At 43.3% G+C, this 18,332-nt stretch overlaps 1 protein-coding gene across 1 annotated transcript in view; it reads right to left on the bottom strand.

Annotated features, from left to right (window-relative positions):
- LOC310865146 (deubiquitinase DESI2-like) overlaps window positions 1–18,057 on the bottom strand; it is a 31,131-nt gene extending 13,074 nt beyond the window's left edge. The window contains exons 1-3 of the mRNA XM_083774157.1: window positions 17,428–18,057; window positions 999–1,071; window positions 818–911 (exon numbers count right to left, since the gene is read on the bottom strand). Coding sequence (XP_083630283.1) covers window positions 818–911; window positions 999–1,071; window positions 17,428–17,466 — 206 coding nt within the window. The 5' untranslated portion in view covers window positions 17,467–18,057. The remainder of the gene's footprint in view (window positions 1–817; window positions 912–998; window positions 1,072–17,427) is intronic.
- Window positions 18,058–18,332: the final 275 nt, after the last annotated feature.

Here is an 18,332-nt window from a genome sequence, read left to right as displayed (position 1 = left end):
CACTGCGACTGGATTACCAGTCCGGTGCCCAGACCGTTACGCTACGGCCTGGGCCATCTAGATCAGTTTTGGATCAACTTGGATGACCTGCTCTCCCCATATGCAACATTGCAACTGTGAGTGACGGGGATCAGATCTAAAGGGCAACATCACAGGGAATATGTCCCGACTCCCGACAGTCCCGTTGTCGTTCCTCTTTTGAGAAACCACTATATGCCGCAGCTCAGCGAATACAATAGTTGCTGGCTGCTAATATGAATATCACCTTCCTCCTGAATACGGGCCTCGCGCTGCAAATTCCACATACTCTTCTTCACATGACCGTCAGCGCGGTTGGATCGATGATTTTTGTAATTAATCTATCAAATGAAACTCAGCAAGGCTTTGAACTCTTCTTTTTTTCCTTTACGCCTCGACTTTGTGTCTTTCAAGTTTCCCACCACCACCACACTGCCTTACGCATCAGTCGTACACCATCCACTTGACCACCATGTAGTGCGCTTGATAGATGACTCAGACACGCAAATACACCAGTGGCAATACGTCATCCAGAGCCTTTGGATGACGCCCGGTGGGGTGATCAACAGGAAGTTATAAATTACGAAACATTTACATTAAACCTTTGTCTAGATTCTAGAAGGGATGTCTTCTGGCTCAGAATTTGTCAAATGGAATGACTCACTGGCATCACTGACTCACTGCCAGCTGTCCACATACGCACACATGCACTCAGTGTGTGATCGGTCCACATTCGCCCACATGCAGTAAGAATGCACTAAAACGTGTGTGATCTGCAGTAAGCCACTTGAACACTCACTTAAATTTGAAGGTGTCCCCGAGTTCTGTGGCATCGCCTGGTGTGATCTCAAAGATCCCTGAGAATGGGTACGGGTGTCCTCCATAGGCAAACTCTGAACACATACAGCGTACACATGGACATAAGGAACAATTTGTATTTGTTGAACAATGTGTGTGTGTGTGTAGAAACAGAACCTTACCTCTGCCATAGATCTCGATTCCTGAGTGAAAGACTCCGATGCCCATAGAGGCGGTAAACTCATTGACCCAATACTGTGAGGGGAGAGAGTGAGATGGGGCAGATGGAGGTGTAGAGAAAGAGGCAGAGAGAGAGGAGAAACGACAGGGAAGGGATAGAGGGGACATTGAGAATTGATTAAGTATGGTGCAAAATAACTTCCATCTGTAGCCATGTTTTATACCGTATGTATGTCATGTTGTATACCAATAGGACTTGGAGTCTTGGACACACACACCTCAATAAAATAACACTGCAAAAAGAAATAAAGAAGATGATGACAGATCATAGATCATGTCTGTGGTTATAAATAACTCGATTTGTCACTCATTTCCTTTTCTGGGTGCAAGAGGTTTTTATTATTACATCCCATTATAATATAAGAGTAAAATTCCTGGGTTCTACAACATTGTATAGAGTAGCAATACAACAACAACAATATTAATAGTAATAATACAAATAGAACTAATATAGCCCAATTGTGCACTTTTGAGCCGTTGTTCGTTGTTACCCGATAACGTGACTATATTGCAGACAAATTCTCCCTCGAGGTTTTAATAAGGTCTAATCTACCCAAATCTAATCTCATCTAAAACAAACGTGTACTCTGTAGATTTAACAGGAAAATGACCTCGTCACAACTCGGTGGATAACAAGCATGTTTTCTCATCTCTGTCTCCCTGTGAGCCGAACTGCCTGTAACATGATATGTAACTATAAGCCTATACATGTTCACTGAATCCCCCCCCCCCCCCCCCCCCCACACACACACACCCCGACACAACACACAAAATCAATAATTGATCAGCTGCACTGATCTCTGTCATTAGGTTCCATCTTCTCTGAAGCACGTTTATCATCAGGCATGTCATGTCATGCAGGAGGCGGCAACGCTATTGGCCAGGTTGATGTTGGGTAGAGTTCATTCATTGATGTGAAATAGATAGGGTATGTACGTAAGGCTTGGCAATTATGGACAAAATACAATAAAGTTATACATTATACATTTCTGTAAAAAAAACGTTTTAGAATACACAAGCCATGGTCTGTGTGTAACTAGAGTCTCAATACCGCACTGCATAGTCAAATAGGGTTGTAGGTTTAACACATGAAAATAACAACTACCGGTAATGAAATTACATTCCAGGAATTACTGTTCAGCATTTGAAAAGCAGCACTCAGCTCAAACAGTGTTTTAACTGTACGGATTCAGAGGGTTTATTTCCCCTGGACTATTCTAATCTGTTTGATTGATTGATTGATTGATTGATTGATTACTTTTAACAGTTTGCATGGACAAGCACAGTACAGGGAAGTACAGTACAATACTGCTAAAAGGATGAATACAAGAAAGCCTTTTGGCTTGTTTACATTGGGGACCCCATGTACTCAATAAATTTGAGAAAAATCACAGCCGTGTGAATTGAGCAGTGCTGTGTGTGTGTGTGTGTGTGTGTGTGTGTGTGTGTGAGTGTGTGTGTGCTACAGTAGTGAGTGAGTGTGTGTGTGTGTGTGTGTGTGTGTGTGTGTGTGTGTGTGTGTGTGTGTGTGTGTGTGTGTCCAATTAGATGACTGCTTGTGCTTAGTGTGAATGAACAGTGTGTGACCCAACGACCCCAATTATCTGCAGCGGGCAATAGGTCATACTCACAGACAGACAGAGACACACATAGCTATTTAACGGAGCGGTGTGCACCTCGCTTGCAGCTCCAGTGGAGCCTCTCAGTGTACCTGACAATGTATGTCTGTACTGTGTGTCTCCCAGGTGAGAATGAGTGTTGAATGTTTCATAAAAACTGAAACTCCATGCTCAGCTATTCTTAGATCAGCAAACCATAGATAGATAAAGGCTATAAAAATTCCCAATTTCCTGGAAGCAGCCAAACGCATAACTTCGCATTACAAGCCACACAGTAGAGCAAAAATCTACAGCTTTTTACAAGCTGAAATGCTTGTAAAAACATTTGCCTCCAATCTGTTGTTATCTATAGCCCAGGGTATAATCTGTAGAATGATGATGTAATGTGGTCTCTGGATCGGGTTCTGGTGAGGAAGGCAGTTTTGTTTTGCACATATGATATAAACTGTCAAGTAGAACTGGAGAACAAGCTTCAGATTCTAAGATCAAACCACTCATGTTACAAGCAATTGGGATGCGTGTTAAAAGTGACAGAGTTTAGGATCAATTTGGGGATGTATTATTATTGATTCATCACTATATAATATATAAAGTATATAGTGTTTTTCATTAATACATTTTGATCAGGCAGCTCTGGGTAAGAAAAATGTACAGCAATATGTGTCTGACATAAGTGTTCTGCGGGAGGTAAGGTCAGCTAAGTACACCAGTCACCTCTCATCCTCTTTGCTAATCCTATCTGCTAGCGACTGCTCATGTCTGAAGGAGGAAGTAATGAATCATAAAAGGGATTTCATAGGAAGATGCTTTTCCTTTTGTGGTGTTTTAATATAGTAGTCATTGTTTGTATACTCCTCTTGACAAGGAGGCACAAATAATATTGTTTTAAATTGTTCCACTTACTTACTACTTACTTACAAAATAATTGATAATTTAATAATTAACTGATGGGCATGTCATTATAGGTGTAAATATGGAATAGGTTTTTAAATGTAAATAAATCAAAAGGAGTGAAAATAGCCTATGATGTGAGGGGTTCAGTCATGAACTGACTGAATGTGGCTTGCTTGTAAACGTGAATTGTGTAACAGGAAACAGATGTGTATCAGTGTATGAGACCCTGGCAGACGCCTCTGACTGACTGAAGTGTTGCAAAAGTAGGTTAGAGCCTAGATTCACTGAGTCAGGATGGATATTCTTTTGATCATTACACTAGCTTCAATATACATCTGTGCATGCATGCTTTGGATGGGGAAGGGGTAGTCCCCCTTTATAATCTCCCAATTACCCTGTCAAACAGCAATAGAGGGTATGCGCGTGACATCATCATCATACCCGGAGGTTATGCGGGAACACCTTCTGAGTGGCAAAAAACTACTTTCTGGCCTTGGCAACCCATACATCCAAACAAAAAAGTCCTATCTGATTGGATTAAACAACGTTAAAACGTACTCACTCCTGGATGGAGAGTGAACCTAATGCATTCGGCAAGCACAGCCCCCCCCCCCCCCCCCCCACACACACACACACACACACAGTTAAGACGATGTTTTTCCAGACTGAATCCAAAATTATACTCTTACATGGCTTTAGGTGGCAACATGTGGATTAAAGACCATTTATCAATTTCTAGTCATTCTAACACGTTACCCTCTGCACATTCTGCACTCACAGTGGTGCTGCCCTAGCGTATCAGTTAACACAGTAGAAATGCATGTGAAAACGTCACAGCTCTGTGCACAGTGCACACTAGGTGTCCGTGGCTCCATGTCAGAGAAAATGTCAGGTCTGTTCTGTCTAAGAAGCAGGGAAAAAAAGTAATCCTGTCATCAGCGTATTGATTGGAACAGGAACCACTCCATAGTCCATATAGGTCAATTAAGACAATACAGACTGAGGCCGGTGGTCTGCTGCTGCCAACAATAGAAGAAACTGCAGTGGTCGTGTTTCTTCCCACCCGCCTTCTCCTCCTTCTGCTTTGGTTGTAAAGTAAGAGTCTTATCTTAACTGGCCCTAATGACCTCAAAGCCCATTAAACCCAGCCTTCTCCTCAGCATGGAGGAGGGAAGGTAGTATGTGTGTGTGTGTGTGTGTGTGTGTGTGTGTGTGTGTGTGTGTGTGTGTGTGTGTGTGTGTGTGTGTGTGTGTGTGTAAAAGAGTGTGCATGAATGAATGACACAGAGCAAGAGACTGTAGGACAGAGGATAGGACAAACAGCAGGTTCAGCTGTCAGTATAATAGTCTATTGATCCACTCACTGCACAGTGTGGCCGTGTGGTAAAAGATGCATAAAAGCATCGCTGCCCCAGAGACTCATCGGGTAAGACTGCATAAGGCAAGTCCTTCCCAAAGCTGGCCTGGCTTCAAATCCGACAAAGTTTACATGTCAGCCTCTCTACTGCCTTTCCTGTACTTCCACTTACTGTCACTATTAAGATGAAGCAAAAATAATGTGGAACATAACGGGAGTGCCGGTGTGTAACCGGCTGACTGAAAGACCTGGAGAGAGCAAGCTGTCTGGATCTGACATCTGCTGACAATGTGGGGCGATCAGATCAGGTGACATCTCATGTTTAGAGATGCTCCAAACGCATGGCACAGACTACTGACAATCAGCTGATGGCACTGTTCTGTGCCTGCGTGAGAGGAAACGAATCTACCACACTGGGAAAATATACCCGATTTATTTGTTTTTATCAACAAAAATACACATACTGTACATAAACAATAAATATATTACCGGTCAAAAGGATAAAAAATATATATAATCTTGATAGAAGGAGTTCAAGTATCTCGGGGTCTTGTTCACGAGTGAGGGGAGAACGGAGAAGGAGATCAGCCGGAGAATCGGAGCGGCAGGGGCGCTATTGCAGTCGCTGTACCGCACTGTTGTGACGAAAAGAGTTGAGCCAGAAGGCAAAGCTCTCTATCTACTGAGCAATCTTCGTTCCTACTCTCACCTATGGAAGTGTGGGTCATGACCGAAAGAAAGAAAACAATACAAGTGGCCGAAATGAGTTTTCTTCGACGGGTGGCTGGCATCTCCCTTAGAGATAGGGTGAGAAGTTCAGTCACACGACAGAGACTCGGAGTAGAACCGCTGCTCTTCGCCTGGAAAGGAGTCAGCGGAGGTGGTTCGGGCATCTGGTTAGGATGCCTCTCAGGCGCCTCCCTAGGGAGGTCCTCGACGCACGTCCCACTGGGAGGAGACCCCGGGGCAGACCAAGGCGCAGTTGGAGGAAATACATCGACTCACTGGCCTTGGAACATCTCGGAATCCCCCAGGAGGAAGTCACTAATGTTGCTCTGGAGAGGGAAGTCTGGAGCTCTCTGGTGGAGAGTCGCGACCCGACTACGGATAAGCGGTTGAAGATGGATGGATGGATGGATGGATGGATGGATGGATGAATCTTGATAGCTTATTTGCATTGTGTTGTGATCCTTTGAGTGAAAATATGTGTGTAAACCGAAAGTGAAGAACCACGTGTATAGAGGGGGCAGGCAGAGACTACAGTATATAACGTTTTCATCAATACATATGCATTCATATCCAATTTCCTTTTTTTGTATTTTGTATTTTTCCAGTTTTTCATGTGTCTATGAGGTGACAGTACTTCATTAGACACCCTGGAGTTGAAAAAATGATACCTCAGAATAAGAGAACAAAGGAATCACGGGAAAGGAATCCATCTTTAAATGGAACCTGCAAAAACTCAACTAGTTGATGGAAATAATTAGGTGCATGGCTATTCAGCAGACATGCTGAGTGCTGACGTGTCGGCACTCGGCAGCAGTAACTAAAGTGTATGTATGCTCATAATTCCCAATGTTTCTCAGTTCTTTAAATCCTATCTCAGTTTAAGTGGATTCCCTGGACAGCTCTGAGTGTTTAAGTCACCTTGCTTAATGACACCACCTGCCAGTCTACCTGCCAGTGTGTGTACAGTATGTATGAATGAGCATGCACAGCTTAGACATTTGAGATTAGAAAAAAATACAGACAATGATGCAAGAAGAGTATAAAACTGAGTCTGAGAGGGAGAGCAAGGATATGAGACAGAAATAGAGTATTGCACAGATTATTTGAACACAAAATGAGCCAGAGAAGAGAAAGATGATGATTTTCACATACAACAGCTTCACGTGTTGACATTTCAAATGAACAGGAAACGGCTATGCCACCTTATGAAAACACAGGACTACGGTTAATATGCACGGAGGCTATTTTAACCATAGATATAAAAAAATAGATGCCTCATTGGCCGCTGCCGGAGGAAGTCAAGTGGAAGCGCGTGAGGCAGTAGGCACGCTGCGACGCTGCCGCTCGAGTGACTACTGGCCAATCACAGCGCATCTTTTCCGGGACTTATTAATTCACTCAAAATGAGCTTTATTGGCATGGGAAAACAATCGTTTACATCTAATTGGTCTACCGAACGTCCCCTGTGAGTGTGACACACGCAGAAGCTTGGCTATGTTGGCAAGCGAGCATGGAAATGGTGCCGGGTTCGCAAAAATGCCAATGGTCATGGCCCCCTCCTACTAGTAGTATGGGATAAAGTACAGTTTTAGACCGTGACGGAGGGGCGCCGTCTCGAGCGAACTTGAGTCACGTGAGACATCACTGAAGTTTCCGTGTCCAATGTTGCGAAGTGCGCTTAGCTAACTCAGCCCCGTTCCGAGTTGCGACCCCTATATGGTCAGAATATTAAATCATGTTCTGGCAAGAGCGTTTGCCCCTACTGCTACTCAAAGTGGCTACTGGCCAATCACAGCGCGTCCTTGCACAAGTGCACTGGCCAATCACAGCGTGTCCTTACGCAAACCCAGCACCATTTCCATGCTTGCTGTTGCAAAGCTTCCGCTATGCGTCTTGCCTCCTCTCGAGATCACACACCCCAGAGCCAATGAGTCTATGTCCATGATTTTAACCAGCAAGCCATTCCCCCACACAATTACTGCTGTCCAAATGTTCTAAGCAATAGCTGATAAAGGCGGAAACTCTGGAAAGGAGAACAGCATTGCTTCAATATGGGAGCTTCTGTGACTGTGATCTGCTATTATGTTAGTCCATTTTGTGTTTGTATTTTGTGAAATAAATGTGTAAAAGCCATTATCTGTAAAGTCTTAACACTACATTCTGACGCTGTTGTGTTACACATCATAGGCGCCGGAGGGGGGATCAGAAGGGTCTATATATGTGGGATGAACCTAAATGATGGACACAATCATTGGGTCACGCCTCGTGACACGTCATGCCACCATATATGTCTCCATATATGAAGATCACGTCACTGACCCCTGGATAGCCATACATGGAGAAGACTGGATCATTACCTAGATCTGCATATATGGAGCCGGCCAGCAACTCTACATCTGACATCAAACCTCAAACCCTTAGATCTCCATATATCGAGCTGACCTGTTCTGACATTGATTATGTTGATCCTTCCCAACCTGTCCTTCCTCTTCGATGTCTCCCTTTTGACTGATACCTGTCCATTCAAACTCTAGACGGGCCTGCCCCAAAGTTATTAGTGCAGTCACGCCCGGCAGCCGGCAAAGCGTTCTCAACAGGGCCGAGAATCGGCTCTACCTGGGCCCTCATCAAACCCTATACACTCAAAACACTGCCCCCGCTGCCACCCTTAGATCTCCATATATGGAGCTGACCTGTTCTGACACTCCATATGTTGTTCTGACCCCCCATGCCAAAGTGCCAGCAGTCTGCTGTTACCGAGGCGGATGCGTGATGACGTCAACTCCCCCCCAGCGATTCAGCGAATAATAATAATAACTAGAACTGCTTGTTGCACACTTGTAGGCCATAAATGGCCAACTAGTGCGCAAGCAGAGCACGCAAGTACTTTCGACCGCTGTAAACTGTGGAATCTCAGTATCTCTGTGAAGGAACGTTTGAAATGTCTAATTATTAGGTGTAACTATTTGCTACCTACCTACTTTATGCATGTAAACACCTAGTATTATTAAGTATGGTTCAAGTTTCTATCTATATAAGAAATACACTTTTATCAATTTAGAAATATTCTAAATATTCCGCCTCAAAAGCATCTTTAGGACGCTGTATGCACTGGGTGATAGTCTAATCCTGGATAAGATCTTACAGGTCTGACCTGTTCTTTAGGTCAGTTCTTTAGGTCAGTGGTCCCGTCTGAAAGTATATATCTTCTCTTTCTAGAATAAAACTTTGTTCTATAACTCCACGCTCTTTGATATTTTATCTACCCGCGGACGCTGTATGCACTGGGTGATAGTCTAATCCTGGGTAAGATCTTACAGGTCTGACCTGCTCAAAAGGACTTTTAGATCAGTGGTTCCTGTCAGTGGTTCTTTAGGTCAGTGGTCCCGTCTGAAAGTATATATCTTCTCTTTCTAGAATAAAACTTTGACTTAGTTTTTGCACACTACTTTTTGATAATGTTGAATGAAATTAACGTAAAGCTTTATAATTAACTTTTTGACACTACCGTTACTTTTATACACTCCAGAAACATAATGTTGTATTACTTACGTCATCATTGAGAGCAGTTATACATATACTATATATATGTAGTTGTAAGTTGATTAGCGGTATACTGTGGTTACTTTGCACCAAAAACCGTCCCAGCCAACCCGCCACTTGATGCGTATGTAAATAAAACAGCAAATTTGTGCCTGGTTTGCTGGGACCAGATTACATAAATGACCATATTTCTTACGTCATCATTGAGAGCTAGTCATACATATACACACTAGGCATGTGGAAAATAATCGATACGTATCGATACATCGATTATGACATGCGCGATGCGAGTGAATCGGTTCATTCACTGTGTATCGGTAAAATTGACTGGTGAAATCTCGATGCATCGTTCGCGGAGTGCTTGCATCGGTAAAATCCGTGGTTGCACCGTTTTTTCATGGTAAATTTCACCCTATCCTGTGTTTCCGAGGCGCATTCAACGTACCATCAGAAAAGGAAGAAAAAAAAAGGTCTCTCGCAGCGCAGTGAGCGCACACAGTCAGTGAACAGAAGCTACCGTACGACGGTGCAGTCAGAGTAGACACGCTGAGACAACAAACAGACTCAGACTATAAAGAGCACCCGCGACTAACAGAAGTGAGCCCCACGCATTAAACAAGAAGCACCACCTTTACTCTTTAGCTTTATAAAATAGCTGTCCGAGTAGCTTTGTCCGTCGATCAGTTGACTTTTCACTGTAGCGCTGCGTGTAATGATCCACACTCTACAGCTGTGCTTGCTGATTATCCGACGCAAATCTGCGTCGCGATCATCAATTTGTAATTAAAGAAAGCTTCTGCAGTCTGCAGTGCACACACGTGTACAACAACAACGCCTCAACCGTTTCACAACTTTCCACGGCACTGTCCAGCTTTCCCCTGCTGTTCTCTGAGATAGAAGCCTTATTTATATTCTGCAGCAAGACGGTGTCGCACGCCTAAAATTGCAGATCCACAAGCTCACAGCGGGGCGTGGATGAGACGCGTTGTGAGCTTGTACATCTGCTATGTATTTATAACGTTAATAATACATGCAGGCCAGGGTCTTCAACGTTTTTCAGGTCAAGCCAAGGACCACTTAGCTGAGAGTGAGAGATCAAGTAGGGACCCCCACTATACATAGGCAATATTATAAAACTGTTGCAGATTAAACTAGACATAGACTTGTTTGACAGCACTACAAGTGTGACCTGTAATTTTTGTTTTGTTTCTTTTCTATTTATATGTTGGTAACATTAATTGATGAACGATAGGCTATTACATTTTAATCTCTTGAACCCTCTATACTCAAAACCTCAAATTGACCTTTGAGATATAATAATTATACTATAGCCTATGATTATTAGTAATCTAACAATTCCACAATAACCAGCAGAGAGCAGACCCTTTGTTTACTTACAGAATTCTATAAGTTGGGTTGTTTGAGATGCAGAGCTATAATACTAACCTACAGTAAAACAATAAATTGCTTTGAATTTAAATGTAATGCATGTTTTGGGAAATTAATAGAGCTTTAATATAAATCCAAATTGAATCGCCATCAAATCGCATCGTATCGGTAGAGGGGTGAATCGTATCATATCGCAATGTCCAGAATTGAATCGCCATCAAATCGCATCGTATCGGTAGAGGGTTGAATCGTATCGCATCGTATCGCCAGGAGATTCCATGTATCGCTAAAGTATCGTATCGCTGGCAGTGCATCGAGATGCGTATCGAATCGTGAGATGAGACGAGATTCACATGCCTAATACACACCATGTACTCTGGTCCCAGCAAATCAGGCACAATTTGCTATTTTATTTTACTGATTATATATATAGTATATGTATGACTAGCTCTAAATGATGACGTAAGAAATATGGTCATTTATGTAATCTGGTCCCAGCAAACCAGGCACAAATTTGCTGTTTTATTTGCATACGCATCAAGTGGCGGGTTGGCTGGGACGGTGCATACGGACCGGGCGAAATTATTACTTGCGCGCTCTGCTTGCGCAAGTAATAACTTGTACCCACACTTGTGAGCGTCTGACCCCTGTTACACATCTAATTCTGCAATGCAGACAAGCCATGTAAAAGCACACAGAGGGTGGCATAGGATTCACTATTAACAGACAGGACAATAAAATAAAAAAGAACTGCAGGCAATGAAACCTGTCTAGACCTGCCTGGTCGGGCAAGTACGAATTGAGTGCAATGTTGTTTTTATTTAATTCTAATTTATCATATCAGTTGCTGACTGGCCCGTGCCAGCCTAGCGGTCTGGGCAACTTGGCTGGTAATTCGAGTTCCAATCCCAACGACCTTTGCTGCGTGTCTTCCCACCATCTCTCTCCCAGTTTCCTGTCAACCTACTGTCTATGCAGTCACAAATTGGGTTTATAAGACGGGGTCATGTTTGATACAAATTAATATCAAATATCTAAATACCGAATCAACTGTCTGGGGTGCTCACAAAAGCCTGAGTAGATGTTAACATAAATAACCCTGTGTGTGTGTGTGTGTGTGTGTGTGTGTGTGTGTGTGTGTGTGTGTGTGCGTGTGTGTGTGTGTGTGTAAAACGCACTTACGCACTTATGTCCCCAGAAATTAATTTAAATCAAATCATACAGAGCTTCCCCAAAGTAATATAGATTAGATAGATAATAAAATCGTTATTTCAAGATGTTTTTGTGTTTTTACAAACGATAGATTTGAAAAGTATACTGTGCAATGCACTGCTGGCAATGGTACCCAGGCCAATGGTACCCAGGCCAGACTGAGACAGTATAACGTCGAAAAAAATATTATGGCACTTTTTCATCGATCCTTTGTGAGTGCATTGACATTTTGTTTTGTTTCATAGTACGGCTCATTATCATTGGTCAATAAGAACAAACTCCATAAAATCATCAGCGTGTCCAGCAAAATAGCTGGGGTACAATTTGAGAGTATGACCTCAATGTATGAGACCCGGGTACTCAGGAAGGGGAAAGCTATTACTAGGGACAACACACACCCGTTACACAGCCAATACCATCTTTTACCATCAGGGCGACGGCACATGGTACCTTCCCTGCAGGCTAGGGCCTCAAGATCGTTTGTTCCCATAAGTATAGGGCTTATGAACAAGCAGGCCCCATCTCAGTTCCGTGCATAAAGTGTGATGTGATGCCTCTTGGAACTATGTGGCCTTCTGTTGGCACCGTTTCTTTATTGTCTATGTACTGTGTGATCTGTTTGTTTGCATATGTTTTATGTATATCCTGATGACTGCTGTGCACAAAACAAATTCTATCTAAAACACAGAGCAGATTGGAGAGGTACTTGCCCTGCAGGGCACCCAGGTCTGCATGGATCTTTCTTATGCCACTACTGTGTGGCTACTCTCTTCTTTGTTTCTCTGTTCACTTCACTCTCTCCCATTATTCTCTGCAAGCTGGCGGCAAAGAGGAGCCTTTCTCTTTCTGTCTTCATATATCCTTTTAAGCAGTAGGACATGGACATACGACTAATAAGTCATCCTATTATTTCTATCTCACTCACACACACACACACACACACACACACACACACACACACACACACACACACACACACACACACACACACACACACACACACACACACACACACACACACACACACACACACACACACACACACACACACACACACACACACACACACACACACACACACACACACACACTCTCTCTAGGCACTTAACTTGCGGTTAGATAGGAACAATGGTTTGCTCTGTCACCCCTTACCCACTGGTCTCTGCAGGCTAGAATGTCTGCATGTATCTGATTATCTTTCTCTCAGTAGTCTGTACTACACACTGTACACAGTATATCTCTCCATTTCGCACACAATTTGTCCAGTGATCTTCAGAAAGATTGTACGTTATATTTTGCCATAGGCCGCCTAGGACATATCCATTCCATCCCCCTCTCTTCTTCATTTTCTCTCCTTCCCATCTTCCATGATTACCCATTCAAGCTGAAATTTAATGGCAGCAAAGTCAGTCAGTCTGTCTGTCTGTCTGTCTGTCTGTCTGTCTGTCTCTCTCTCCATTCCTCATTTCCTCAACAGCACTCTAATTCTCACACCTCCTCTGTTATCTGCTAATAGAGACAACATAATGTAAATAAATGGAGTGGATTGAAAGAGAAGTTACAGTGAAGTAAATCAGAATTTTAGTTCTCAACTTCTTCTTCAATGTTTGCGTTACATAATGTATGTGTTTACACAAACACTCAAAATTGTCCATTAATTGTCAAAGGCATTTAATGTTTGTGTAGGACAAATCATCCTAGTGTCTCAGTGGGTTGCACTGTGTACTGTAATCGTTAGTTCAAATATGGCTATTTACAGAGCTCGTCACATGTTATTGCCTGACTTTACTTTAAGTTTACAGTCTAATATCCAACAGCATATCAACTGCTGCATTCAACATATAAGCTATAGTCAATGTCATGAGCATATCCAATGTGACATACTATAATAATTGTAATGCCTTGCTGGGTCTCCTTGTATGTATGTAATGTACAAGACAAGTATTCATTCCTGTTCCACTCTGTGCCTATAACAGAATGAGGTCACACCAACATGATGACATTGCAGTGAGTCAAAGTCACGGTTGGTTGTATCTAATGACATCACACTGCAGGTGTCAAGTATCACACTGCAGGTGTCAATTAGACTAACACAGTGAGACATAACACAGACAACTATAATAAAACATAACACTGGGATAAAGGTGCAAGATACAGCTGTTTGTCATTTCATGTGATGGAGAATTTTTTTTTTCTTAATATTTTAAGCTTGGAATTTTTACTTATTCAATTGGTGAATTAATTTGAAGTTACACTGCAAAAAGGTCAATGTTAAAAATGATGCCTGCAATGAGTCAACCTTATTATGCAAGTAGTAAAGTACAGTAACAGACAGTACATAGAAATGTTGTGTATTACAACAAATATTACTCAAACAGGCTTGCAATGGCGTCACTATTCACTAGTATCACTACCAATCGATAATTCATAAAGAAATCACTATTGCTGGAAAAACCGACTCAATACTACTACTAGCCCTCCAAGCAGAACCCAATGGTACTGAAGTTTCTGACTTTTTGACGACACAGACCATTGGGTCCTGTTCCAGCAGTATCCTGCCACCTGGTACGCGGACATACATAAAACATAAACAACGTGGATAACGCCTGTCGTGTGAGGGCTTCTGAATATGTGAAGTATAAGTACCCTTACATGCCGCTGCAAATATCTCCTGTGGCGCGGAAGCCGTTAAGTATTTTTAATCTTTGTTTGACCGATTTGGTCGCTTTGATTCTTCTCTTCCTTCCTTGTTTATTGACACCTCATTGTACCGCCTATCTGGCTAGCTAGTGGCGCTATAGCTATGACTAGGGATGCACCGATCCGGCTTTTTGGCATTCGATACCGATTTCGATACATGGGGGTCCAGTATCTGCCGATACAGAGTACCGATCCGATACCCCCCACAAAGAAACGTAATAACCTATTAAGCTGTATGCCTCACTGTGTGGAGTCTGGAATCATTATTTTGTGTAAGGCAACATCAAGGCTTGACTTAAACATTACTTTCCCAACTTTGTAAAACAAAATGTAACAAACACAGATATAGATGCACTGAATTATTTATGAAATAACTGTGCAACAATTAGACCAGGTTAATGTGTGAGCAGGCTAGAGTTCTCAAACTCTGCCCGAACCCGACCAGGCCCGACCCGACCCGACATTTTAGGGCCGGGCCGGGCCTAAAATGTATGCTAATCAGTAGGGCCGGGCCGGGCCTGGGGCTCCATGAAAAAAAAAATATATATATTGAATTTGTTTAGATTAATAAAAGTAATAGTTCTGTTCTGTCTGTTTGTGTATTTATCTATTATGAAGATGGTGCTGACTGGCGTTCACTTTTACTCTGTGTAGAGTCCTCAAATTCTGCACAAACCCGACCAGGCCCGACCCGACCCGACATTTTAGGGCCGGGTCGGGCCTAAAATCTATGCTAATTAGTCGGGCCGGGCCGGGCCTAGGGCCTGATCAGTTAGGGCCCAGTTAGGGCCGGGCCTTAATTTTCGGGCCCGATGAGAACTCTAGAGCAGGCTAGCCTGGCTGCATTCCACATGTTATACTGTCAATACTACACTGCTGTGTCACAGAGGAGTTTTCATACTGTAATTGTCTCCACCAGGCCGAAGGCATGGGGGGAGAGTATGTTTTGCACTCCGTCCGTCCGTGTGTGTGTCCGTCCGTCCGTGTGTGTGTCCGTCCGTGTGTCCGTGAGCAGCTAATCTCGGCCACCGTTAACCCGGTCGATGCCAAATTTTGCACACACTCCATGGATGCCAACGATGAACCTCTGCCCAAAACTTTCCAGAACGGCCTGTTATAGCGCCACCAGGAGGCCGCTTTGTGCAAAACAAGTTTTTGCACAGTACACCTACAGATTTTGTCCAAACATCACGCAAATTGGTACACAGTCTCTCTAGAGCCATTCAACGAAACCGGTCTTTCAGATTTCTCACACTCCATCCTGATTGGTTAAGATTGGCTTCCAAAGTTCACAGGAGTGCTCAGTTTCAAACAAAATGCTGCAAATCATGAACACATCGCGTGATTTCCGTGAAATTGTGCACCCACATTCCCACTAGGCCGAGGACGAAATGCCACATGAACAATTTCAACTCAGCCTCAAGGTGGCGCTATAACTGGCCGAAAAGTGTTTTTACCTCTAACTGCACGGCTCTGTGGATAACTTTGTATGCCAACTCCCTAGAGGCCAAGGAAAAACCTTTGTCTGGAATTTTTCACATCTGCTCTTTATAGCGCCACCAGGAGGCCGACATATGTAAAACACATTTTCTATTATTACTCCTTCAGATTTTATCCAAATTTCACGCAAATCGGTACACATGATCTCCATAGTCATGTGATCAAGACAGGTTTGTTTGATTTCTCATATTCCATCCTGATTGGCCACGATTGGCTCCTACAGTTTTCAGGAGTAGCCCGCTTTGTACAAATCGCCACAACTCCTCAACGCAGCTTCCGATTGCGATGAAACTGTGCACGCATATTCCCATTAGGCTGAGGAAGAATCCTGGTGGAGACCTGTGCCCAGAAGGGCACTTTTTCTAGTTACACATAATTATCGGATCGGATAATGGATCGGCCCATTTGCCACCAATACCCGATCTAGAATTTTAGCCTGGATCGGCGCCGATCTCCGATACGAGTATCGGATCGGTGCATCCCTAGCTATGACAGAGCAGATCAGAGGCAGGGACGTAGCCGGCACAAGCCAACCGCACACCGGGAGGCGGTACAATAAACGGTAAACAAACAAGAAGAAATAAAGCGACCAAATTGGTCAAACAAAGACAAAAATACTTACCGGCTTCCGCGCCACAGGAGATATTCGCAGCGCTTTGTATAGGTAATTATAGTTCACGAATTCAGAATAACTTAAACTAAAAAAGGCCGTCAAACGCTGCATACAATCTTAGAGAGAATATTTATGTCCGCGTTCCAGAATTCCCATACGAAAATATAGTTATGAGCAGGGACCCATAAAACTCATCAAAATTTCAGAAAAGCTTTATGGAGGGTCCCGAAAGGGGCTATACTACTACATGACAACAACACAATGCGTCAAATCCAACCTTTGGCCTTAACAGCCAAGTCTGGGCCCTAATCTTGTTTTGACTTTCAGTCACCACTCACCACCCTGTATCGCTGATTTTGGTGCAACTTTCATCATTATTGGTTCATAATCATGTCAATCACTATTCTAAACATTGAACCTCTACTTGTTTATATAAAGTTTGTCTCTAGCAACTGTGACTATTTTCAGTACAGCATGCAATGTGCATGAGTGCTGAGGGGAAACTGGAACTGGTCAACTTTCTTGCCAGAAGCGTGACTTCTGTTCACCTGACTTCACTGTTTTGGCCATAGAAGCTTAGCGTTTCCAATTAGTCATTTTGCTCCACTCCTAATATGGCAATGAAACTACAAGAATATTTCACACATTGTGACAGTGTGTGTGTGTGTGTGTGTGTGTGTGTGTGTGGGTGGGGGGGGGTCATTCATCATATGTCTTTCTTTCAGAGTTAACCCTGAGGATATTTTATTACATTTATTTTGTAATAAGTTACTAAGTGACATCTTTTTTACATGTTTCCCAGCAAGACAACTTACCATGTCATAAACATTTAGAATGATCGGCTCGTTTGCCATCACTGGCACCAGGATGTTGTCCCACTACGAGCCTCCTCTTTTTCAGGTGTCAAGTCTTCTACAGTCCCAAAACTCTTGTTTAGCTATCTTCCACAGCTCCCCTCCTCTTCTTCTGGTTTGACCTCTACAGCCCCCTCCTCTACGTTCTTTAGATCGGTGTCTTGTCTTCCACCGCTCCCCTTCCTCTTTCATGCAGAACCTTTCCCCTCTCACTAGTTTCTTGAAAGAACTACAGACACTCAGCTCGACAGTTCACAAACATGGCCGGGCGTAGAAAGACGCCCGTTATACTGACAATTAAGTCCACTACCGCATTCGAAGTCCAGCATCCGACGGCTTTGTCCAAAAACAAACCCCACATAAAAACAATGAACAGCTGATGAACTGACTCGCTAGCTTAGCTTAGCCGCAAAGCTCGAAGTGAAAGGATGAAAAGTGAGTATTCTCGCCAAGGAATTAGCACGAAAATGCTGAAATGTCATCTTCCTGAGCGACTTCCAATCCGATATCTCATTGCGTGTGAATATTCCCCACTTGATTAGTGATAGATATATATCCTCCGTGGTACTGGTTAGCGGTACTAGCGCTTGGCTGAATTGAAAGGATGGATGTGACTGTTTGAGAAAACTGGAGTGGAGGGGAGAGTGGGCGAGGGGAGCTGGAAGCTGCACGATGAATCGACATTCAATTAGTAAACCTTGGTAGTGTCGCTTGCTTGGGATATGTAGTTGAAGGATGGCCTGGGCCGGGTTGGGTTGGGTAATGGTTAGCCTCGATACCCAGGCTTTCATTTCGTCTGCGCGAAAGATGAAAGCCTGGAAAAAGCCGTGGGCTGAACCAGTCTAAAAGTGGGAGTCAACCCTTCC

Source organism: Protomyctophum parallelum (genome assembly GCF_964188405.1).
Source record: "Protomyctophum parallelum genome assembly, chromosome: 10".
Lineage (NCBI taxonomy): Eukaryota > Metazoa > Chordata > Actinopteri > Myctophiformes > Myctophidae > Protomyctophum > Protomyctophum parallelum.
This window is presented reverse-complemented; position numbering and strand designations above follow the sequence as displayed.